The sequence below is a fragment of the Hibiscus syriacus genome, unplaced genomic scaffold (genome assembly GCF_006381635.1).
Source record: "Hibiscus syriacus cultivar Baekdansim isolate YM2019G1 unplaced genomic scaffold, ASM638163v2 tig00110017_pilon, whole genome shotgun sequence".
Classification (NCBI taxonomy): Eukaryota; Viridiplantae; Streptophyta; class Magnoliopsida; order Malvales; family Malvaceae; genus Hibiscus; species Hibiscus syriacus.
This window is the reverse complement of record NW_024062565.1, coordinates 1,403,230-1,429,040: the sequence shown is the minus strand read 5'-3', so window position 1 is coordinate 1,429,040 and position 25,811 is coordinate 1,403,230. Positions and strand designations below refer to the sequence as shown.

Genomic DNA, 25,811 nt, shown 5'->3' with positions numbered 1-25,811 from the left:
TATATTTTCAAAATGTTTTCGAAAATATATAAATAAAAAAAATAAAAAAAAAAAGATATAAACGAAAATGAGTGTCTACAAGAGGTTATGATGTTGTGATTTGGGGTTTAGGCTTTATAATACAAGGTTTTAAGTTAGTGTAGGGTATAAAATGATGCAATCGAGCAACTTCGAGGGTTAAATTGATGCGAAAACACGATAAGAGCGAAAGTGATAGATTGAATCTATTACAGGGGCAAAAGTTACCTTTTTGCCAATATATAATTATATCATTTTTTTAATTATCACTTTGACTCATCTATCAAATGTTAATGGCAAATTGTTGATTTGTATCATTAAATAATTAAATGGTTTGATTGATAAAATTAAAATATTGATGGTCATAAAAAATTATCTCATAATTAAGTGGTCATGGGTATAGTTTATACATAATTTTAATTTTTACTCGTATTTGAAATATTGTGATTTTATTTGATGTTTATGTTTGGCTTAAAACATAAAATTATTCCGAATTTGATAAGTTTAATTAAATTGGTTTTTAAAATAATTATAAGTAAAATTAATTTTAAAATTTGATCAAATTGGTCATCAAGCTTTATTTTAATTAGTTGTTTTTAAATGTAGTAAATTTGATCAAATTATTTTTTAATAATTATTAAACTTGATAATTAATTTAATCAAATTTATTAAAAATATATGAGAATTTAAAATTTTGGAGGAAAGATAGTCTGTTCCAACCCCTTATCTATCTATATTTATATTATATATAATAATAATTAATGTTAAATTTTATTTAATAGTGATTAATTTTTTTTTTTAATAATTTAAAAAGTTAATTTATAACAGGGTAAAATACATAAATGGTCCATGGACTATAAGATATTATTTTATCGAGTCCTTTGATTATTAAGTTATAAAATGGTCCCTCAACTATAAGAGGTTATTTTGTTGAGTTCCTCGACTATTAAAAGTTATAAAATTGTCACTCAAATATTCATTATGTTCTAAACTAGTATTTTTCTGTTAAAAAATTGTTGCCATCTGAGTTGGACGTTAACATGCTTATTGAGATATGATAGTCGTTTGAGGTTATGAGATCAAATTTCATCATATCTCAATTAGTAGGTTAATGTATAGCTCATGCAATCGTTGAATTCTTAACAAAAAGGACGAGTTTTGGAACGTCATAAATATTGGGTGACAATTTTATAACTTTTAATGGTCAAGTGACTCAACGAAGTAACTCCCTATAGTTGGAGGATCATTTTATAACTTTTAACAGTAAAGGGACTTAATAAATAATATCCTATAGTAAAGTGATCATTTATGCACTTTACCCCATTTATAATGTTGTATGCTCCAATGGTTCGACAAAAAATATGATTTAGTTTACCAACATGGGTTGGTTCAGGTAAACAACTTGATATCGCATAAGTAAGGTATCGAGTTCGAGTTTTTGTGTATGTTAAAAATTCCTAAAAAAATTCACCTATCAAAATCAAGTGTGCGATACGAGCCGGTTTAAAATAATCAAAATGAAATCTTATAAGCACAAGAAAAAACATAAATTCACCAATCAAAATCAAGTGTGCGATACGAGCCGGTTCAAAATAATCAAAATGAAATCTTATAAGCACAAGAAAAAACATTTATTTGATTATTCTCAATTTCTCACTAAACTTGATACAAGAAGGGGGGAAAACAAAGGCTAATCAATTTAAAAGGGGCATTCCTAGAAATTAATTCTGCCATCAAAAACTTGACCAAACTGCCAATCAGAGGGCACCACGTCATCAAATTCCACCATTACTCCGTCACTGTTAGTCACTTGAAACGACAAACTCTGTCCCAGTAACTGAGTTGCAGTTTGCCAATTCACACCCCAATTGCGACTCATCGGTATCCAACCGGTGTTGGAACCTTTGATATTAACGCCGGAAATATCGCCGGCACCTCCCACGTTGTACAACAAGACCAATATGAAGTAAGGGTTCCCGCTGATCTGGAATTGAACACCGCCTTGCTTCGAACACAGAACGCGGCGGTACTTGACGGGGATAATCCCCGCCTTGTATTGGGCTATCTTCGTGAACATCGGCATGGACAGATCAAAGTGTTTTAACGGCGGATTGCACCAATTTCCGGTGGGTTTTGAGTAATTCGGAGGGCAGAAATTGGTGGCGGTGACGATTATTGTGCCTGCGGCCGGAATACACCATTGAGGATCGTCGACGCACTGTATTTCGAAACACGCGCCGCAAGTGAGACCGTTATTGAATAGAGATGTGGAAAGCGCCGTCGTTTCGAGTCCGTAGCCCTGCTTGAAGAGATCGCCATAGCCGCAAGCTCCTTCTGCAATATTTAACAAACAATTCACAGAAATTTAGAATATTGGGTGCAATTATACCACTAGTGCGTTATATAGTTAATAATCTCATTAAAACAATATTATTTTGGTGAATTGTTTACTTCAATAGTCGTTATTTATGTTGATAATCAAGATATTGTGTCATTAACAATTTAACAGTATAATTGAAAAAAATTTAAAGTTTAATATTATAATTAATTAATTAAGTCAAGTAATATAAATAATACAACGTCTAAAATTGGATGGTATCTAAGTTGTTTATCTTATAAATTATTATTTTTTTTATCAAAGTTTAATTATTTTAAAAATTATATATATTTTTAAATACTTTCTAAATAATGTTTAAATCATAAAGTGAAATTATTTTGTCGAAATAAAACACATCTCAAAATTAATATTATATAAATTAAAAACTATTGAATTATTAAACAAAATTATCGAAATAGAATCTATTGAATGACATCAATGGTTAGAGAGTGTTGTTTTCTTTAGATATCTTACGTTCGAGGAATAACATTTGTATGGGGATGGCACAAGTCCCGATCTGACTCAAAAAATATATTTTTGACACTCGAATTGATCCGAAAATATATACTCTCCACCCACCCGACCCGACTCAAAAAATATATATCCTCTATCTGACCTTAATCCAACTCGAATTTTTAGAATATAAATCTGACTCGACCCAATCCGATATAAAATAAAGGCTTGATTTAAAAAATAGAAAAAGGGGTATTATAAAAATTATCCATAAATTTATTTGCAGAAGTTACACTATTGTCTTCGGATCGGGTCGGATCAAAATTTTTCGCTCTCGACACGAACCCTACCCAGTCTGACCTCACCCTTTATAAAATCTGACTAAATCTGAACCCATTTTTTTTTTAAATAGGACTATATCTAGTTAGATCAAATCGAAATTTATTATTTTTTAATTAAATTATCATCTTTACATCCGCATGATGTATAGAATCATCGATGGTAAAAAGTTTTTCGAATTGAACCGAACTGAATACACTGCTATGCTTTACTTACGGTTGCAGCACCAGTCATGTCACCATAGAACGTTTGCATGGGCGTACCAAGTTTGATCGACCAGTCGACGGCCGATGTGGGATCGCCTCTTGGCCATCACCGAACCCAATATTAGAAATGAGAGGAAAAGCTTGAGAATAGCCATTCTCAAAATTTTCAAATATCAGATTAAATTATTTTTTATTTAAATAAATGATAAATAAAACAATGTATAAATAGGTCAAGTTTGGGATATAAAAGGCAAATAATTAAATGTAAGACATAAGCTTTAGGTAACAATTTATGTCAAAAACAATTTTGGTAAGTACAGTAGAACTAATTAAAAAACAATAAATATTTTTCAGATTTTAGTAACTGTATTTAAATTAATTAATTTATATACCGATTAATTTGATTTGGAAAACTAATAATTACATCCTAAATAAATATTATAAAATTATTTTTAAAATAAGTTAATATTTATTTCATTAAAATAAATAATTATTTAATTAGTATAGAAAACTAATTTTGATTTAACCTTCGATTTTAATCATGGTTTAAGTCAAATATTAGTTTGAGATGATTGTAAAGTAAATATTAATCAATTAAAGCAATTGTTCAAACTCAAGACATTCAAGAAAAATAATATTTATTTTAACCATTGAGACCACTTGATTGGTTCTATTCTTGATAGTTATCGAGTATTATGGTAATGTCATTAACTGTTATGTTGAGTTTTCAAAAGAAAAATTAACAATTATTGATTATTTTATATTTTTCAATAATTTAAAAAATTAACGTTCGAGTGACTAAAAATATGGATAAAGTACACAAATGGTCCTTCAACTATAGAATATTATTTTTTGGATCTCTCGACTATTAAAAGTTACAAAATGGTCCTTTTACATAGGTTGTTGCTTCGTCTAATCTCTCAACTATTAAAAGTTATATAGCGGTCACTCAACTATTTATTATGTTTTAAATTCGTCATTTTTCGTTAAAAATTTGATAGTAATTTGAGGTGGATGCTAATTTGTTGTTCAAGATATGACAGTTGTTTGAGATTTTGTGATCAAATTTTATCATATCTTAGGCAAAAAATTAACATCCAACTCATATTGTCGCTATTTTTTTAACAGAAAATGACAAATTTGAAACATAATGAATAGTTGAATTATCGTTTTGTAACTTTTAATGGTCAGAAGACTCAATAAAATATTATTCTATAATCGGATGACTATATGTGCACTTTACACAAAAATATAATGTAGTTTGCCGTAAAATAATTATCTTATTATTCTCGAATTTCTTTCTAAACTTGATACGAGAGAAAAAAGCGAAGGCTAATCACTTTAAGAGGAACAATTCCTAGATATTAATTTTGCCGTCAAAAACTTGACCACACTGCCGATCAGCGGGCGTCACGTTATCAAATTGCACCATTTTCCCGTCACTTGAAACGACAAACTCTGTCCCTTCAAATGAGTTCCAGTTTGCCAATTCACGCCCCAATTACGAGTCATCGGAGCCCAACCGGTGCTGGAACCTTTGATTTTAATGCCGGAAATATCGCCGGCGCCTCCGACGTATGGCAATACCATTATGTTGAAAGGATTTCCACTGATTTGGAATTGAACACCTCCTTTCTTCTAACACAAAAAAAAATCGGAACTTGACGGGGATGATCCCCGCTTTGGCTCGGGAAATCTACGTGAACATCGGCATGGACAGATCGAAGTGTTTTAATGGAGGATTGCAACAATTTTCGGCGGGATTCGAGGGATTCGGAGGGAAGAAATTGGTGGCGGTGACGATGACGGTGTCTGCACCCGGAATACACCATTACGGATCATCGACGCACTGAATTTCGAAACACGCGCAGCAAGTGGAACCTTTGTTGAAAATTGTGGTGGAAAGCGCCGTCGTTTTGAGTCCGTAGCCCTGCTTGAAGAGATAGCCATAGCCGCAAGCTCCTACAACAAACAAACAATTTAATGCATTTAGTACTCAAACTATTATATTTGATTTGTTTTAGTACTTTAAAATTTAATTTTTTTTAAAATTTATCGTTAAGTTTTTAACAAATGCTGAAATAAAATAAAAATTAAATGCTAGATATGATTTTGAAAAAAAATAAAAAATTAAGTTCTAAAATAAACTAAAATTGATAATTTAAGTAATAAATGTGTAATTTATCCTTAAATTTAATATATATAGTGGCTGAGTCATATAATGCATTAGAGTGTCAATTGATACTCAATATTTTCAAAAAATAAATAACATTAACCCTATTTTTAAAAAAATATTACTTCATAGATTTTTAATATTTTATATTAACTTTGTTTTTTCTTCTTCTTGATTTTACATTTTATTTTAGTAAAATAACTTAATTTTACATATTATACATAATTCTTTCTTAAAATTTATATCTTAATACATAAATAAATAAGATACGGTAGTCAGTAACGAAGCTATTCATTGTCTCGGGAGACCGTTGTCCTTTTCTTGTTTATCAATAAAAAATATATGAAGATAAATAGTTATTTGAATATTCGAATTTGGTCCTCTCATTTTTAATAGTTAATTAAACTCTTATCTCTTAACTTAGAATCATGACTCCTTCCCTAATGATAGTTGATCGATATCGTTTATGAAGAATACAATATATTTAATAAAAATAATCATCGCTAGTATATTTATCGTCAGTATTATCGAATAATCGTGTAAGTGTATATATATATAATTACTTACTCATGGTTGCAGAACCGGTCATGTCGCCGTAGAATGTTGCATGGGCGTCGTGCCAAGTTTGATCAACCAGTCGACGGCCGATGTGGGATTGTCTCTTGGCCATCACCGAACGGTCCGAACCCAACATTAATAGAAATGAGAGGAAAAGCTTGAGAATAACCATTCTCAAAATAATTTCAAATATTAAATTAATATTCTTTTATTAAAATAAAAGATGGATAAAACTAATGGCTAATCACGATGTATAAATAGGTCAAATTTTGAGGAATAAAAGCTAAGTAATTAAATGAAAGATATAATATCTTGGTAAGCATGGAACTAATTGAAAATCAGTGAGGAAATTATAGATTAAATTAAGTACAATATATTTGGAAAAAAAGAGAAACAATTGATGTTATTCCTAAACGATTTTGGTAACTATGTTTAGTGCAATTAATTCACATGATTGTTGGTTTATTTTATTTTAAAAGAGTAATAATTAAATCTTAAATAGATATTATAAATTTAATTTTTAGAATATTTTAATTTTATAATTATATGGCCTGATTTAACTATCTCCTCAAGTGTGCCATTAAGGATGACCTCCAGAAGACATTTGACTCACTAAGTTGTTATTTTATTCTTCTTGTTTTGGAAGGGTTGGGACCAGTTCAAGGATTCGATCGAAGCATGTGTTACTGATTCCAGATTTTATATTTCTTTTAATGGCAACATGGTCGAGTTCTTCAAGGGCGAAAGGGGCATAAGACATGAAGATTCGTTGTCTCCTTATTTATTTTATCAATGAATGTGATGTCTCGATTGCTGCCAATAAGGTTCCCTTTATCATCCTATGTGCAGGACAGTAAGGTTATTAACTCATCCAGATGTTTTCTTCATTTTTGTAGAGAATCCTTGGATTATATCTTGGGGATTAAGTGTGTCTTGAATAGTTCTATGAGTTACTCTAGATTAAAGTGCAATGTTGACGAGTCTTACATGTATTCTTCTGGTATGATTGATGCTCAACTAGTTCTTGTTCACGAGGCAACAGGTTTCAAGTTGGGATCTTTACTTGTCAGACATTTGAGGTTCGTGTAGTTCCTCGGAAACTAACTAATAAGGATTGTGGTAGTTTAGTGGAGAAGATGAAAGCTAAGTTAGGGCATTGATCCAATAGATGACTTAGTTATGCAGACAAGCATGGCTGATTGGTGTTGTAGTTTTGGCTGGATAAAGATTTCGACAGAGTAACCATGATGTGAAATCAGAGAAAAGAATGAGAAGATTTTATGACAGTAACTTTCTATGAATGTCCCAAAGCATTCAACCATTGTTCTCGACAAATTGTCTGGTTTTAGGAGGCTGTGTAATATTTGTAAGAGCTGGATGAGCTCTCTCTTTTTTCAAGGACAAATCTCTCACTGTATATATCCTTAAAGTGATTTGGCGTGCATACAAATATTAAAGAAATTATTGGGATTAAAATACGTGGAAAGATTGTAAGGTAACACAACAGTGCCTTGAATAATAATGAAGAATTTATATAAAAAATAATATATAAAATACAGCCAAACAAATATCATAGTTAATTGACAGGGTAAATTAATAAGTAAATCATCAAAAATATTAAAGATAAGTCTTAAATCCTTTAAATCTACTATCATAAACATTTTACAATATTAATAATATTTCAAAGTATAAAAAGTTAATTGTACTACAAATCGTCAAACAATTACTTTATTTTAAATTAGTTCTTAAATTTCTGAATATTTTAGTTTAATCCTTAAGTTATGACCCGCATTCTAAACAATTTTATAAACTTTTGAACTTTTCAAATTCATCCATAAACTATAACTCTCATTTCATATTAAATCCGCAAACATTTAAACGTTTCAATAATGTCCCCTAAACCATTCAAAAGTTTGAGGATTGAATTAGAACATTCAAAAGTTTGAGAATCAATATAGACTCGGGGTCATAGTTTGAGAATGAATTTGGAATGTTCAAATGTTCAGGGAACAATTTAAAATGAGAATCATGATATGAGGATGGAAACAAAATATTTAAAAGTTCAGGAATTAATTTAGAACGAGAGTAATAGGTTGAGAACATGAAATGCAATTAACTCAAGGCTAATATAACAAATAAGTACCTACAATATATCATCTTTTTCATTTAAGTACCTAAAGTATTTTATGATCAAAATAATACCTAAAGTTATCTTTTTGGTCAAAGTAGGTTCTAAAAGTGTTTAATATTTTTTATCGAAGTATCTAGAGTATTATTTAATTAATGGCATATGTAAATTGTTTTAGAATTTTGATGAAAAAGATTAAATAATTTAAGTATCTATTTTGACCTAAAATACTTTAGGTGTTTATTTTGATTAAAATATAACTTTAAATACTTATTTTAATAAAAAAAACTTAAGTATTTAAATGAAAAAGACGATATACTGTATATTTATTTGTAATAGAATCCTTCTCAAATATAAAATCAAATGAAACATAGCGTCAAACAAGGGTATTTTAGTAACTTGGCAAATATACTCGAATCCATGATAATAATCGTGCCATAAAAATAATTCCCCAAATTGTCACACCTTTTCCCCCGCCATTTATTTTGTCCCTCTTTCTTCCCAAATCTTAGGGCTCAAATCCTCTCCTGTTGTCAAATTAAACCCTATTTACTGTTAATTTTACCCCCAGATTCCTTCAAATATTACTAAGAAGCCACTCTATTCATGCTCTCTCTTTGCAGCAAATCCCTCACCTGCGGAATAACGGATCCATGAGCAATCCAAGCACCACGTCCTGGGTTCCGGAGCATCACGGGGAAAGGTTGATGGACACGGCCAACTGCGGCATCGGCTTGACCAACACCATCCATTCTGAGGTGGCGCAGTGCTTGCCGCTCCCTTCCTTGCCCGTTTTCTGTGGTGCTTCGGATCTGGAGCTCCGATTGTTTGACGACCCAGCTGCTGGAGCTGCCAGGTCTTTGAATCGACCGGAAATAATCGCTAGAGCTAGTCGAATTGCTGATCTGCTTCGCGAAACGGACGTCTCGTATCTGTAAGCATTTTGAGTTCCAGTGAATTTGAAATTTAAGTTCAAATTTTAGTGTTATCCGAAGGTAGTGAAGTTTGAAGAAAAGATTTAGAGTTCTTAGTCATTGTTACTATTATCGATAGTACATATAAGCTTTAGCGTTTCCTATCCCTATCCCTCTCCCTCTCCCTCTCCCTCTCCCTCTCCCTCTCACTCTCCCTCTTTGAATAATTTGAATTTATTGTTTAATGTTTCACATAGTTGCTATTTTATTTAATTGCTGTTCGGTGTTCAGCTATTTCTATACATTCTTTCAATAATTGTTAAAGATAAAATTAATTGTTTGAAAATGAGCAATTTATGTAGAAATCATTATAGTTCTATAATATTTTATGAAAAAAATGAAAGTATATTCGTTTTTATGTTAGATAATTATAATTTTTTATTTCTTAGGTTTTTTCTTCTATGTCAGAAACAAAGGTCAAATATAGAAAAGTAGTAAACAACAGATCTTAAATGATTAACCATGCATTTGAGTCTCCAGTCTTAGGTGTACACAATTGATTATATTTTTGTTTATCTGGTTTTGTTTGCAGGAATCTTAGGGATGGGGCAAGTTCAGTTACACATGACGGCTTGGAGCCCTTGAAACTTCATGCACAAGTTCTCCAATACAATCCTGCAGCATTTGAGTATGTTATCCCTGGTAAACAAAGTATTCTCAATTTTTTGTTTTCATCCTATTTAGTGAAAGTACTATATAAGTTGAGCCAAGGCACGATAGTTCTTTTTGATATATGCAGATGAGAAAGTTCCGTTATGAAACTAGAATGTGATTTGCAGGGAGCTTATTAATTTTTCATTAGCTGATTGAAGCCTTTTCTGAAACTGTACTTAGTTATCTACTAGGAAATTGTTGTAATAAACCCACTTACCTTTATTGAATGAGGGAACAATGATGTGGTGACGTCTCAGAATCGAATATCATTCTAATCTGCACCAGAGTTTATATTTCACGAAAAATCTCAACAACAATAGTGTAGTCCATAGCCTAGATGATCTACATTGTGGATGAAATAGTCGACATATATATGAAAAGTGGTATGGATTCTTTTATTTCATGCAAGAAATAGTGCATATTAGCTACAATTTGTTGTATGGAAATATATTACAATATTGATTTTGTATGTTCACAATATTCTGTGTTGTATTCTTTTCCTCTTGGACATGATCAGCCGGTGACCTCATATACATAGATTTCAAATATCTGGGCTTATTGTTCATTGCATTTCTTCAAGTCTCTCAGGTCTTGTCAAGGAGAAACTCTCTGGTGGTGCTGTGTTTGATAGGAAGCCATCTCGGCCAAGTGTTCCTCTTACTGGGCAATTCCAGAGAGAAATTAGCATCACTCACAATCAGCAGACTGATGTTCTTGCCAATGTATGGATGGGTTTCAAGTTAGCTATTAAAGGCTGGCCTTGTTGAACATTCTTAATTTTATAGATGTAATTGCAGGATGCACCAAAATCATCTTCCAAGAAGTCAAAAACCAAGAAAAAGGTTGATGACATTGGGTCATCAGTTCTGCCAGATTCTACAGAGCTTCAAGGTTGCCTTTTGTTTGTTCCACTCCCTCCTCTCATTTGTATTAACACATTTATTTTTCCATAACGTTTTCCTATAGATGCCATGATTGGGAACTTCTGTGAGATGCTGGAGGATTTCTGCAGCAGAGCTCAAATTCATAGTGATGATAGGGATGAGATGGAGTGGTTATCATTGCCGGTTAACAATGTTAGAATGCTTGTTAATGAAATCATGTCAATACGTGCAAAGAGACTTCTACATTTGGTTCCTGTAGATATTCTTGTGAAATTGTTACGGATTCTAGATCATCAGATACATCGAGCAGAAGGTTTGTCTGTTGATGAATGCGATCGTGTAAGTGATGATTTTTGGTTTTTTGGTGTGCATGGTTGTGCAACTATTTGTTTTGTTGTCACCTTTGATTATGTTTGGAAAGAGGAAGGGTTGGGTTAGATCTTAAGTTCAGTCTTAAGCAATATCATTTTGCCTTCTGGTATGGATGTCTTAGTATCATATTGTTTCAGGTTTTACACTGGCACTTAGTGGTTGTTGATCAATCAGAATTGAAACCGTGGTTCCATTTCCCCTTTTGTTATTGATTAGTTTTCACATCTTTCTGCTCTTTTGAGGATTCCTTCTGTTTTGCTGTGGTATCTATATTAGTTTGGGTGTAACAATGCAACTGACATTTGAAAGCAAAAACTGAAAACTGTGCTTAGTGTTAATGTATAACTAAACATGTGTCAAACAAATCTGCGTGTGGTGTTCCCATCGAGTATTAAATTCTAAATTTCTGATGTTTTTCCTTTTTTTTTTTTTTGGGTTTATATGAGGAGCATATTATGTTTCATAAGCCTAATTCATTTTTGTTCAAATGTTTCAGCAAGATTCAGATGTATTCTCGTTAGTCTTCTGTGCCCTGGAATCCATTCATGCTTCTTTGGCAGTAATGGCACATAATGACATGCCAAAACAATTATATCATGAAGAGGTATGTGCCTCATTTGATTAGCTCTTAACCATGACTTTTCTGTGAAGTTTCATAATGTTCTCATGCGTTCAATTGTTCCATTGGAAGTCTAAACCTTCTTAAATTGTTCCAAGAATGTCTTATTGTTTGAAAGATCTGTTAAGATAAATGGAAATGTCAGCTGTCAAGAAGGTGGCGTTCATATAAGCACTTTCTGTACTTTTTAACTGGATTAATTATGGATGGACCTAATAATAACACTACAAACGGTTTGGAATATAAATAAAACAATTTAGTGGTAGGGATCATAACGAAACTTTAAAAGGTTATTGATGTTGCAATTTTCTCACAATATTTGATTTGTTAAATTATGATATCTCTGATGTGCTTTGCATTTGGTTTTTATGTTGGTTGTCCATTTCTACCTTTGTAACACGAGTTATGAATATCTCTATGTTCTCAACAGATTATTGAAAGGATTCTTGAGTTCTCTAGGCGTCAGATAACAGATGTTATGTCAGCTTATGATCCATCGTATCGTGCCTTGCATAAACCAAGTGAAAATGGAGCAGTTGAAGGTTGGCATCTGATTTATGCAAAAAGTGCAGGATCTTTTTTGTGACGCTTCTTGCCATTGTCATTTGCATCGATAAATGTGATAGCATGTCAAAGTCCATCTTGTCTTCATTTTTTGAATTTAACTGTATTTTTGTATAATCTATGTTCTAGATTTCTCTTTCAGTCAAATGGTAGCATATATATTATGTTAATTTTCTAGTACTGAACTTTTTAATTTCACTTTTTTTTCTCTCTAGATTATGATGATGAAGAGCCTGATGCTGAACTAGGTTCTGCTAGCAAGAAAAGACGCACTACCAAGAGTGCTAAAGCAAAAAAATCAGCTTTGAACAAGTGTGCTTATTCATATGCTGTTCCTTAACATCAATATAATAGAAAATAATTTAGCATAGTTGAAGTTTTGTGTCTTACTGTTTAACTTCTTCCTTGACAGGGTCTCTGGTGCTATGCATGCTATACTACAGAAGCTCTGCACTATTCTTGGTTTACTAAAAGACTTGTTGTTGATTGAGAAGTTATCTGATAGTTGTGTTCTACAACTGCTAAAGACAAGCTTTACTACTTTTTTGGTGGACAACATACAGCTCTTGCAACTCAAAGCAATTGGTTTGATAACTGGGGTATGAATCCAAACATTCAGTTGTTTAAAGGATACACATGATTAAATGCTTGCATCAAGGTAAATTATGGTAACTAGATATTGTTCTTTAACCTTAGTGTTACATTTGATACAGATATTCTACTCATATGTCCAACATAGAACATATATAATAGATGAAATGACTCAACTTCTATGGAAGTTGCCTGTTTCAAAGCGAGCATTAAGAGCATATCACCTACCTGATGAAGAACAGAGGCAGATCCAGATGGTTACAGCTTTGCTAATTCAGTTGGTTCACAGCAGTGCTAACCTTCCTGAAGCTTTAAGGAAAACATCATTTGGGAGTCCCCTCTTGGAAGTCTCAGTTGATGCTAGTTACTTAACCAAATGCCATGAATCTGTCCAGGAAACATGTTGTCATTTCTGGACCCGTGTCCTTCAACGTCTTGCTTCTGTAAAGACTCAAGATGCATCTGAGTTGAAAGTGATGATCGAGAATCTAGTCACTGATTTACTGACAACATTGAACCTACCTGAATATCCTGCTGCTGCTCCTATTTTGGAGGTGAGAAAAGATTTGACTATATTTGTTTTGTCATTATTATTGGATAAAAATGGTAGAGTTTGGAAACCATCATTTGCAGGTTCTTTGTGTTTTACTGCTCCAAAATGCTGGTCCAAAATCTAAGGATACCTCTGCACGTATAATGGCAATTGATCTTCTTGGTACAATAGCAACAAGGTTGAAGCATGATGCTCTCATCATTAGGAAGGAAAAGTTTTGGATATCAGAAGAATTGCTAAGTGGGGATAGTATCGATCATAGTTGCCCCAAAGGTGTATGTTCCATTTGTTTGGATCGAAAGGTGGAGAAAGTGTTGTATAGATGTCAAGGTTGTCAAAGATTTTTCCATGCTGATTGTATGGGCGTAAGTGAACAAGAAGTTCCTAATCATAGTTGGTATTGCCAATTTTGCATGTGTAAGAAGGAACTTCTTGTATTGCAATCATACTGTGAGTCACAGTACAAGGATGATGGGAAATCGAAACTGAGTCACTCAGATAAATCTTCTGATCCTATTATGAATGCTGAAATTGTTCAGCAGATGCTTTTGAATCATCTTCAAGATGCCGCTTCTGCTGATGATGTCCATCTTTTTGTCCGATGGTATGTACTTTTTTCCTGATTATTGTGCATGTGAAAATGAAAACTCAAAGATTCCCTTCCTAATTGGTTTTTTGTTTAAACTTGTGCTTTTTGACGCAGGTGTTATCTTTGCTTATGGTATAAAGATGGTCCTAAATCTCAACAAAATTTCAAGTACTACGTTGCTAGATTGAGATCAAAAGCAATAGTGCGTGACTCGGGGACAGTTTCTTCACTGTTTTTAAGGGATTCAGTCAAGAAGATTGCTTTAGCATTGGGACAAAATAATTCTTTCTCTAGAGGATTTGACAAGATTCTTTACTTGCTTCTGGTTAGTAAGATATTTTGCAAGTCGATTCGGTAAGTACAGCAGGCTTGATTCTTATTTCATGTTTTCTTTGCAGGTTAGCTTAAGAGAGAACTCTCCTGTAATTAGGGCCAAGGCTTTACGAGCAGTAAGTGAAAAATTCTTCAAACTTGTTATTTGGAACTAGGATATTCATTTTATTTATACTGATGAAACTAGTTTCCATCATGTATTCATGGCAGGTTAGTATTGTTGTAGAAGTTGATCCAGAAGTATTAGGTGACAAACGTGTTCAAGTGGCTGTTGAGGGGAGGTTTTGCGACTCTGCAATATCAGTCAGGGAAGCCGCATTGGAACTAGTTGGAAGACACATTGCTTCACATCCAGATGTTAGTTTAAAGGTACTACTTGAACTCCACTTGTGTATCTTTTGAAAGCAGGCCATGCTTTATTGATAACACTTGTCTTTGTTTCATTCCCCCTCCCCTTCTTTTTCTCTACTCCAAAAATTTGGGAATAATTAGTACTTCGAGAAGTTGGCAGAGAGGATTAAAGATACTGGAGTCAGCGTACGGAAACGAGCAATCAAAATTATTCGAGATATGTGCATTACAAATCCTAACTTCTCAGGGTTTATAAGTGCTTGCATAGAGATTATATCTCGTGTTAGTGACGATGAATCAAGTATACAGGTAATTCAGATTCCATGAAGCAGTGTATTTCATGTCAAAGACTGAGGCACTAATGGCAATATCTTTTTTTCCCCCTCTTTTCAACTGAGGCATCTGAAAAATGTAGTGCAGATGGTCTCTTTCCTCCTACCAAAAAATCTTTGTCAGCTGTTTTTGTTGATGAAAGGCACTATGGTACCTAAAACCTGGTGACGCAAACTATTAGTCGTGTTTCTCCTTTGTTCTAGATTCATGAACGAGCATTGAACTTTTCTTGCAATATATATTTTTCTTATCAAAACTGCTGCTTTCTCAGTATTCTTAGTAGTTTTTTTTCTCATCTTCAGGAGCTTGTTTGTAAGACATTTTATGAGTTCTGGTTCGAAGAACCTTCAGGGGTGCAGACTCAGTATCCTAGAGATGGTAGTTCCATTCCTTTGGAGGTGGCTAAGAAGACAGAGCAGATTGTTGAAATGCTAAGGCACTTGCCCAACCATCAGTTACTTGTAACTGTCATTAAGCGTAACTTGGCCCTTGATTTTCTCCCTCAATCAGCAAAAGCTGCCGGAATCAACCTTGTCTCACTTGCTGCAGTACGCAGACGATGTGAAGTGATGTGCAAGTGCTTATTGGAAAGAATATTGCAGACTGAAGAAACGAGTAACGTGGAATCAGAAGTTCCTACACTTCCCTATGTGTTGGCCTTGCATGCATTTTGTGTTGTAGACCCATCACTTTGCATGCCAGCGTCAGATCCTTCTCAGTTTGTGATCACATTACAGCCTTACCTTAAGAATCAGGTTATTTTACATTTTACTTCATAACTTTTTAATGACACCGACGTAATCAGGGGGAGGGACATGACATTGATGTAATCAGGTGTCTTTTGGATCTATTTCCTTTCTTGGCTGCATTCTTATTTAAGTGATTATAATCTTTGTGTTTGTAGTCTAGCTATACTATTTTGAAGAACCGACCTTTCTATGCCGCTTGCCATTAGCTTATTTTTCTTCCGGAAGCAAACATTGTTAGTTTTGAAATAACGGACTAGTCTTAGTTTTTTTGATTTCCTTGAGTATAATATTCTTGTCTTTGGACTGCACTGATGCTTGCTCCTTTCTGCTAATGTTTGGGCTTGTCAATCTATGGTTCTTGTTATTGAATAATTTTGTTGTTGTTCAGGTTTTATGTTAATTCCTTCCGTCTTCTCTATTGTCATTTGAACAAACTTAGAAAGAAGATTGTTATTTCTTACTAATTAGTTTATAGCCTTTATAGAGAGGACTAAGAACAAATAAGTAAACAATCTCTAAAAATCAGTAACTCCCTAAGAATCAATGACTAAGATTAGATCATATTTAACAAGGTAACTCTTAGGACTAAGGTAAGTAATCTATCCTTAATCTTAGGAATTCCAACATTCCCCCTCAAGCTGGAGTGTAGATATTTATCAAACCCAGCTTGCCAATAAGTTCCTCAAAACATGTTTCTGCTCAAGCTTTTGGTTAACAAGTCTGCAACTTTTATTTGATATAGTGGTAGGTAGGTAGGTTACGCACACTTCACCCGAGTTAATTTTTTATTTGATATAGTGGCAATCTATTTCCACATGTTTGGTGCAATCATGGTGTACAGTCAGGGTTATGTGCTATGATGACAGCTGTCTGGTTGTCACAATACATCTTTATAGGTCAGGTGTAGGGCACTTTTAGTTCTCCCATTAATCGTTGTATCCATATTCCTTCGCATATACCATGGGATAGTGCTCGATACTCTACCTCTGCACTGCTGCGTGCTGCAGCATACCCCCTTTTTGCTTCTCCACGTCACGAGGTTACCCCAAACATAGCAACATTAACCACTTGTAGCACGTCTATCGTTAACAGACCCTGCCCAGTCTAAGTCAATGTATACTTCCAAACTTCGATTGACAGTTTTCTTGAAATGCAAGCCTTTACTAGGAGTCCCTTTTAGATACCTTAATATCCTATATGTAGCTTCCAGGTGCTTCTCCCTTGGGGCATGTATGTACTGGCTGAGAACACTCACATCGAAGGCTATGTCTGGACAGATGTGAGATAGGTAGATAAGTCTCCTTACTAGTCGTTGATATCTCCCCCTGTCAATTTCTTCTCCATCCTTATCAGTTCCCAATTTAAGATTAAATTCCATAGGAGTTTCGGCTGGTTTGCAGCCCAACAAACCGACTTCTGATAGTAGATCAAGAACATACTTTCTTTGGGAGATGGAAATACATGCTTTAGACCTTGCTACCTCTATTCCAAGGAAGTATTTAAGATTCCCCATGTCCTTAAGCTTGAATTCAGTACTAAGAGACTCTTTTAGCCTCTCAATTTCGCTTGAATCATCTCCTGTTAATATTATATCGTTCGCATAAACGAGGATACAACATTTTCCACTTTTCGAGTGTTTGTAAAACATGGTGTGGTCTGCCTGTCCTTGCATGTAACTTCTACTAATCATGGCTTTGGCAAATCGGCTAAACCACCCCCTTGGAGATTGCTTCAGCCCATATAAGGACTTCTTCAACTTACACACTTGACCCTTACTTTCTTCAAACCCGGGTGAGAAATCCATGTACACTTATTTAATTCTCCATTGAGAAATGCATTTTTTTACATCCAATTGAGTCAAGGGCCAATCCAAGTTGACAGTTAGGGATAAAAGAACTCGAATGGTGTTTAGCATGGCAATTGATGCAAACGTCTCGTCGTAGTCAAGGCCATAGGTTTGGGTGAAGCCCTTAGCCACAAGCCGAGCCTTATGTTGGTCAATACTGTCGTCAGATTTAAATTTTGTAGTGAAAATCCATTTGCATCCTACTGTATTCTTCCCACTAGGTAGATCCGAGACTTCCCAAGTTTCATTGCTTTTGAGAGCCTTAATTTTTTCCATCACAGTTTGCCTCCACTTAGTTGATTCAAGAGCCTTTTCTATATTTTTGGAGTTTCTATAGAATCAACATTAGACACAAAAGCTTTGTAAGACTTAGATAAGTTTCCATAGGACACAAACCGAGAAATAGGGTGTTGAGTGCATCTCCTTGTGCCCTTTCGAACTGCAATTGGAAGATAGATGGATTGTGATGGAGGTGAGACTTCTGTTTCAGAACAGTCATTGGTTAGGGATGAAAATAGCATTGTTGTATCAGTTTCAGAAGAATGACGCCGTCGAGGGTAAACTCAAAGTTCTGGAGCCTGTTCTTGTTGTCTTCTTGGATCAGGTAGCTGTTGCTCTTCGGTGGTGTGATTAATCGTGCTAATTTTTTGCTGCAAAGGGGAAACAGTGTCTAAATCTGGGATTACAATGGCACCCTGGTTATTAGGCTTGTTTGTGATAGTAGTGGTAGGATCATGAGGTAAAATGAGAAGGGTATTAAGGTCTCATCTTTATTGAGAGTCTCCCCCTAAAGATGAGATGCTGCAAAGTATGGTTCATTCTAAAAAAAAGTGCAACCCGAGAGAAAAACATTCGGTTCAAGGTTGGTGAATAACGCATATAACCTTTTTGTAGGGGGAATAGCCAATGAAGACGCAAGTGTGGGCTCGAGGATCAAGTTTGGATTGATTGAGTTGATGATTATGGACAAAAGCTTTGCAATCGAATCTTTTTACTGGAAGATTGGGAACACGAAATAGAGGGAAGGCCTTTTGAAGGGTATTTAGAGGTGGGGGTTTAGGACCTTTGATGGTAGTCGGTTTATGAGATAGCAGGCAGTAAGGACAACCTCTCCCCACAAGTATTTTGGGACACCCATGGTGAACATTAGGGCTCGAGCCACAACAAGGAGATGTTGGTATTTTTTATTTTTTCTCTTGGAGATATCATTTTGTTGAGGGGTGTTAGGACATGAACTTTGGTGTATGATGCCTTAGTCAGAAAGGTAAGGGCTTAGAATGGAGTTAAAATATTCTCTCCCATTATCCGTGCGGAGAGTATGTATGGTAAAGTTAAATTGGGTTCGAACCATTGAGTGAAAGTTTTAGAATATATTGGGTGTTTCAGATTTCTCTTTGAGGAGGTAGACCCAACAAACTCTAGTGTGGTCATCAATGAATGTTATAAACCACTTGGCCCCCGTAACATTCTTCACTTGGCTGGCTCCCCATAGGTCACTGTGGATTAATGAAAATGGTTGGGATTGGATATAGGGTTTTAATGGGTATGGTTCACGTGTATGTTTGAATAATTGGCAAATTTCACACTTCAAGGAATTAACACTTTTATTTCCAAATAACAATGGAAGATGTTTCTTCAAATACAAGAAGTTTGGATGCCCTAGTCTACTGTGCCATAACATATGTGCCATAACATAATTGTGTTCTCTTTTGAAGTGGATAGAGCCAAACCTCCTTGTGCACTATCTTTATTCCAAACATAGAGTCCATCATCAACTTTAGCAGTGCCAATCATCCTCCCCTATTTTTGTTCTTGTACCACACAACCAATTGCAGAAAATTCAACAAGAACGTTTTCATCCTTGGTAAGTTTAATGATTGAAAGTAAATTGCAGGACAAGTTTAGGAAATGTAGGATTTTATCGAGAGAAAAGTTCTTTGTTAATTGTACTTATCCCACTCCAACCACTAGTGAGTAAGAGCCATTAGCTATGCAGATTCGGGACTGATCATGATAGGGTGTATAGTTGTGAAACAAAGTGGAGTTACCTGTCATGTGATCGGAAACACCCGAATCGAGTATCCAAGAGGATTGGTTGTTAGATTCAAAGGCAATGTTGAGGGCAATACCTTGGGTGGCTAGAGAACCATGAGCAGGAGAAGTACCAAGCAACTTATGGAGAGCCTCAAGTTGGGTTTTGGTTAGGCGAACGTCGAGAGCATCATCTGTAGCAATAGAGGTGTTAGAGGACAGCAGTGCAATCTTGTTATCCTTCTGGTTTTTTCCAAGATAGCCATGGAGTTTGAAGCACTTTTTTCTAGTATTATCAACATGGTTGCAGTGGTTACACCATGGCCTGGTCGATCCATAATCACTTCTAGCACAGGGCTTTTGTGGTTGTGGGCCTCTGGAGATAAGGGCAGAGTTTTCAACATGACGGTAACCAATGGTTATCACAGGTTTAGGTTCCTTTGAGTCTCCAATCATGACAAGGTTGTGCTTTTCTTCTCTTCTAACTTCTACAAATGCTTCACTGATGGTTGGTAGAGGGGTTCTGCCTAGAATTCGTTCACGGACCTCATCTAACTCACGGTTCAGTCCTGCTAGGAACTCATAGAGACGTTTATTGTTGAGGTGAGTCATAAACTTGGTGTGTTCCACGCCTTCACCCCAGTGTGCCTCGTAGTACATATCCAACTCCTGCCACAGAATTTTCAGATTGTTGTAGTAGTGAGTTACTTCGAGTGTTCCTTGTCGGATATTCTTTAACTTGAGCTTGATCTCAAATACTTGGGAGGCGTTTCCAAGATCTGAGTAGTTTTCTTTGATTGCATCCCACATGTCTTTTGTAGTTTTGAAGAAGAGATAAGTGCGACTTATATGGCCTTCCATTGAATTAATTAGCCAAGTCATTACAATCGAGTTGTTGAGTTCCCAAGTGGCATAAGTCGGGTTTGTTGTGGCTGGTTGTGGAATTTCTCCATTGATGTATCCTATTTTGCCACGACCATGAACACCATAATGACCGGTTGAGACCATTGCAAGAAGTTTTTTCCATCTAGTCGATGATTGGTGATTATAAGGGAGGAATTAAGGTCACCTTGAGTGGTTCCCTGATTAATATTCTAAGTCATTTGTGAGGTCTCAGTTTCAGATAGAGTTTCGCTAGTATGACCCATGGGAAAAGGATTAAACCAAAGAGACAAGAAGGATTAAATGGGAGGGACGATAAGGACAAAAGATTAGAGACGAAAGGAACATGATCCGATGATTCCTAAAGCTTTGATGCCATGAACAAACTAATAAAGAAGATTTTTATTTCTTACTAATTAGTTTACAGCCTTTGTAGAGAGGACTAAGAACAAGTAAGTAAACAATTCCTAAAAATCAATAACTTTCTAAGAATTAGTGACTAAGATTAGATCCTATTTTACAAGATAACTCCTAGGACTAAGGCAAGTAATATGTCCTTAATCTTAGGAATTCCAACATCATTGATTATTTTCTAAATTGTCTCTGTAAATTTTATTTTCTTCATTGCTGTAATACAATGGTTTATAGGCTGCAGAGCCAATGCCTTAATTGCTTTCACTTCTTGTGCTCAGGTTGATAACAGAGTTGGTGCACAGCTGCTGGAGAGTATAATCTTTATAATTGACGCTGTTGTGCCTTTGATGCGGAAGTTACCTCCTAGTGTTGGTGATGAACTAAAACAAGACTTGAAGCAAATGATCGTCCGGCATTCTTTTTTGACTGTTGTCCATGCTTGCATCAGGTATCTTCAGCTTCTCTTTCTTACTGTCTTTTGTTTTTCTGTAATTCCAGTTGTTTGTGGAAATTTGATCCTTTTTAAATTCTATTTCTGCCGAAGGCCTGAATTTATTTTTCTTTAAATTTTTATATGCTTGGAATGTGATTCTAAGATACATTGCGAGTAAAAAGGCAGATTTTCTACTTGGAAGACATTCTATTTCTGATTTTAATTCCCTGATTATTTTCTCTCTCTTTGCAGGTGTCTTTGTTCTGCGAGTAAAAAGGCAGGGAATGGTGGTGATGTTGTTGAGTATCTCATTCAGTTATTTTTCAAATTATTGGATTCCCAAGCAACTGATAACAAGCAGGTTCATTGCTAGAAATTTGAACATAATATTGTTATTTCCATCTGCAATCTTTTCGCTAGTTGTTTTTGTCAGGTGCAACATGAGCATATTGGTGATAATTCCTGACTTGAAATTCCGTTTGATGTACCAGAAAAATAGTATATATTCTTAGCACAATTAAATTAGAGGTAAAAAAATTATTGGGCAGCTAACAGAATACAGAAATGCAAAATAAAAACTTAGGAGAAAGATTAAAATTTTGAAACTTCTTTCTATTTTCCTTTATCCAGACCTGTGAATCTATTTATGAATAATTGTGTTGGCAAGTTATCTGATTTTAGGACTGTTAGAAACTCAGGTTAGCACCTTTTATCAGTCTTTTCGTTTCTATGAATCTTTAGGGCAGCTGGCTTAAAGTAAATGACACTAAAGTGGATTCGGAAAAATTTAAGGGATAACAACTATGAAAATAAGAATTTTTAATTATAGCAATAGGTTTGCTGACTTTTTCAGTTGTCTTTACTTTCTATGAAAAAAATATGTGAATAATAAAGCTCAAGTCTGCTCCTTTTTATTTATTAGTCATTACTTTTTGCAGCAAGTGGGGCGCTCTCTCTTCTGTCTCGGATTGCTTATCCGCTATGGAAACCCTTTGTTTAAAAATGTTGATGTTGGTAGCAGTATCAGTTTGTTTAAAAGATATCTTCAAATGGATGATTTTAGTATAAAGGTTAGATCTTTGCAGGTAGGACCCGTTTTTTCCTACATAGTAGTCTTGGAGTTTGTTTCATTTCCATGTTAATATATTTTAATATTGTAACATATGGTTTTGTTTCAATGGCTTATTCTTTTAGGCATTAGGTTTCGCTCTAATTGCTAGGCCTGAATATATGTTGGAAAAGGACATTGGAAAGATTGTCGATGCTGCATTAGCTTTGAGTTCTAATGTTCGTCTTAAGGTAAAATTGTCAATTTGTCATCACTGAATCTCTTTATTACAATTCTTTCTCTTTATAAGATGCATGCTAAGCATCTCTGCCCACCAGATGCAAGCGTTGCAAAATTTGTTGGAATATCTTCTTGATGCGGAAAGTCAAATGGGAACAGATAAGGTCAGTAATGATCAAGTCCATTCCGTAGAAGGTGGCCACAGTGTCCCTGTAGCTGCGGGTGCTGGTGATACTAACATCTGTGGGGGTATAGTCCAGCTTTACTGGGATAATATTCTAGGGAGATGCCTGGACTTTAATGAAGAAGTTCGCCAATCTTCCCTAAAGGTGAGAAGCTTTTATCTTAGCTATATCCTGTGAGGGGGAAACAATTTTAGTATGCCGGACTGAATCTGAGTTTCATACCAGCAGAGTGAATAATGTAAGAGTTGAATTAAATTATGGAAGGCAGTTTGTTCTGATTTTAGAAATTTATAAAATATGTCATTGTTTTGTAGCTAGTCTTAAAACCTATTTGTCCGTTTGGATGGAAAGTGAACTTTGAGAAGGGGTAAAAAGGGAAAGAAAAACCGGTTCCGGGAAAGTTTGTGTGATTACAATATTATTATCAAACTGCTCATTTTGTTATATATCAAATGCAGATAGTGGAAATAGTTCTCCGACAAGGTCTTGTTCATCCTATAACTTGTGTCCCATACCTTATAGCGCTTGAAACGGATCCTCTGGAGGTCAACCAAAAGTTGGCTCATCATTTGCTGATGAATATGAATGAGAAGTACTTCCTTTGTGCTATTAAAAATATTCTATGTCCTTTCTGTTTGCCAGCACGACTAATGAAAGCTTAATTTTTCAGATATCCAACCTTTTTTGAAAGCCGTCTAGGGGATGGTCTTCAGCTGTCATTCATCTTCATGCGTTCCTTCAGTGACAATGCACATGAAAATCAAAACGACAAATCCCAATCAAAGCACCCGGGAAATTTGAAAGGGAAATCTGATGCTGCTGGGTCTTTAACACAAGCAAGGCTGGGAGTTTCCAGAATTTACAAGCTCATTCGTGGAAACCGAGTTGCTAGGAACAAATTTATGTCCTCAATTGTGCGGAAATTTGATAATCCTAGCTGGAACGATTCTGTTATACCTTTCTTGATGTGAGTTGCTCGATGTCAGATCTAACATTTTCTTCCTCGATTAATTATAATGAGAAGTCGATTTCCCTTTTACAGATACTGTACAGAAACTCTTGCTTTGTTACCATTTTCATCTCCTGATGAACCGCTTTATTTGATCTACACTATAAATCGAGTGATACAAGTCAGAGCTGGGGCACTTGAGGCAAATCTGAAAGCGTTGAGTTCAAATTTGCTGCATTCAGATGGAATGATGATGACTAATAATATTGGGATGGTTCAGACGGATCCTAGTCAAGCTGTTTATAATTTCATGGCTCCGCTCGATTTGAATGGAACATTTCAGGAGGAGCCAGTGGTTCAGCCTGCATTCTTTCACATGACATCCATTGATTTGAATGGTACATTTCAACAAAACTTCACTCATCGGTCTTTTCCAAATTTTCCTCCTGCAATGCAGACAACAATGCACAAGATGACCCCTCCTGAAACTCGTGCTCTCTCCGAAGATGAACTGCAAAAAATCCAGGTACTTTTGAACCTTGCAATGCACTGACTGGTCTCGAATTTTGTTCTAAACACGTATTACGTAGATGTACATGTTTGTGCTTGAGAAAAAAGATTATGTTTTTTACATGCCTGGCGTTTTGTTCTAATCCGTTGGATGTTTTCGGGTTAGTTACTTTTGACAACTTTCCCATGTTCTTTTCAGGCCGATATTCTTGCCGCCACTGCAGTACAGCTTCTTATGAAGCTGAAACGACACCTAAAAATTGTTTACAGCCTGAATGATCAAAGATGCCAGGTTGAAATATTTCTTATGCCACATTGTTACCTGTAAATGCAAACATGGGACTGATTTTAACGGTGAAACTTATTTTGTATAAAGTAGATGTTTTCTCCCAACGAACCTATAAAAGCGGGGGAGGCGCTCACGAGGCAGAACATCCCCTTTGACATCGGTGAAATACAAACGACTTTGCCTTCCACGAATCAAGAGTTGGTACAGAGATATCAGGTAATTTGAACGAATTCGTGCTTTTAGGAGGCTTGCATTGGACACTGGTTCTTACAGAGCTATCGTACAGGAATATAAAAACGCGCTGAGGGAAGATGCTATCGATTACTCGACTTTCACAGCAAACATCAAAAGGAAGCGCCCCTCAGCTCCGAGGAGAGGAGGAAAAGCCACACGTACAACTGGTGGGGATGAAGATGATTTTGACGATGATGATTATACAGGTGGCAGTGTCGCTCGAAGGATGAGTAACAGTGGACGGAAAAGTTACAATGTAAGAAGCAGCAATCGGCAGCGATGATAGATGTAAGTATTAATGACAGGTATGCTAACATGTACACATGTACATTACATTGAAGGAAAAGAATTGAAATAGTGGATTAGGTTAAATGCGAGAAAAGGGAAGCGGAGATCGGAAACGGAATCGCTCGCCCTCGTTAGGGAGGATTGCCCTTCTATTTTAGATGTTTCCATTTTGTGGTGGTGTTGATTCAATTCACTTCCATATTTTAGATTGAATGTTCGTCATTGCTGCCTTGGCAACTAGATTTGTTTAACTTCTGGTCTATAAAAGCTTCTATGAGAGAGAGAGAGAATGAAATTTATTGCTTTTTCACTTCACTATTTCAAATCATTTTGTGAGACTATTATGTTATTAGGGTAAAGTATATAAATGATCCACATGAGTATTGTTTTATGAAGTCCCTCGACTATTAAAAGTTATAAAATGATCCTCTAATTATAGAGTGTTATTTTGTTTAGTCTCTTAACTATTAAAAGTTATAAAAGAATCACCCGACTATTAATTATGTTTTAAATTCTTCTTTTTTTGTTAAAAATTGATGATATCATGAGTTGAATATTAAACTGTTGATTATGATATTATAAAATTTGATCTTAAAATCTCAAATGATTATTATATCTCATTTATCATGTTATAGTTCAGGTTA

At 35.0% G+C, this 25,811-nt stretch overlaps 2 protein-coding genes and 1 pseudogene across 5 annotated transcripts; 1 reads left to right on the top strand and 2 right to left on the bottom strand.

The window, feature by feature from the left end:
• Positions 1–1,676: 1,676 nt before the first annotated feature.
• LOC120212989 (expansin-A25-like) lies at positions 1,677–2,359 on the bottom strand (the record flags this gene model as incomplete). The annotated part of the gene is made up of 1 exon (XM_039211149.1): positions 1,677–2,359. A coding segment is annotated over one exon (627 nt), but the record flags the coding sequence as incomplete, so codon positions are not given.
• A 2,391-nt stretch (positions 2,360–4,750) lies between these two features.
• On the bottom strand, positions 4,751–6,236 carry LOC120212988 (annotated as a pseudogene).
• Positions 6,237–8,729: 2,493 nt separating this feature from the next.
• LOC120212932 (sister chromatid cohesion protein SCC2-like) lies at positions 8,730–25,225 on the top strand. 4 transcript variants are annotated; one of them, XM_039211115.1, is made up of 27 exons: positions 8,731–9,186; positions 9,759–9,854; positions 10,461–10,602; positions 10,678–10,771; positions 10,847–11,103; positions 11,633–11,740; positions 12,186–12,297; positions 12,535–12,631; positions 12,732–12,918; positions 13,033–13,464; positions 13,544–14,067; positions 14,167–14,377; positions 14,451–14,501; positions 14,596–14,754; positions 14,878–15,045; positions 15,372–15,824; positions 21,270–21,439; positions 21,677–21,785; positions 22,363–22,509; positions 22,619–22,723; positions 22,811–23,041; positions 23,356–23,489; positions 23,568–23,864; positions 23,940–24,372; positions 24,556–24,648; positions 24,736–24,861; positions 24,932–25,225. In XM_039211115.1, the coding sequence occupies exons 1-27, from the start codon at positions 8,906–8,908 to the stop codon at positions 25,160–25,162; spliced, it is 5,448 nt and encodes a 1,815-aa protein (XP_039067046.1). In that variant the 5' UTR covers positions 8,731–8,905; the 3' UTR covers positions 25,163–25,225. The 4 variants fall into 4 exon arrangements, with proteins under 4 accessions (XP_039067048.1, XP_039067046.1, XP_039067045.1 ...); XM_039211114.1 differs by having other exon boundaries at positions 9,759–9,868; positions 10,469–10,602; XM_039211116.1 differs by having other exon boundaries at positions 9,054–9,186; positions 10,469–10,602.
• Positions 25,226–25,811: the final 586 nt, after the last annotated feature.

What these genes read in the sequence shown, in the direction of transcription:
- LOC120212932 (XM_039211114.1), top strand. Translation starts at nt 8,906, where the DNA reads ATGAGCAATCCAAGCACCACGTCCTGGGTTCCGGAGCATCACGGGGAA. An exon ending in GTCCATCTTTTTGTCCGATG is followed by an intron (nt 14,068 to 14,166) that starts GTATGTACTTTT and finishes TTTTTGACGCAG; the next exon opens with GTGTTATCTTTGCTTATGGT. An exon ending in GGGCCAAGGCTTTACGAGCA is followed by an intron (nt 14,502 to 14,595) that starts GTAAGTGAAAAA and finishes TATTCATGGCAG; the next exon opens with GTTAGTATTGTTGTAGAAGT.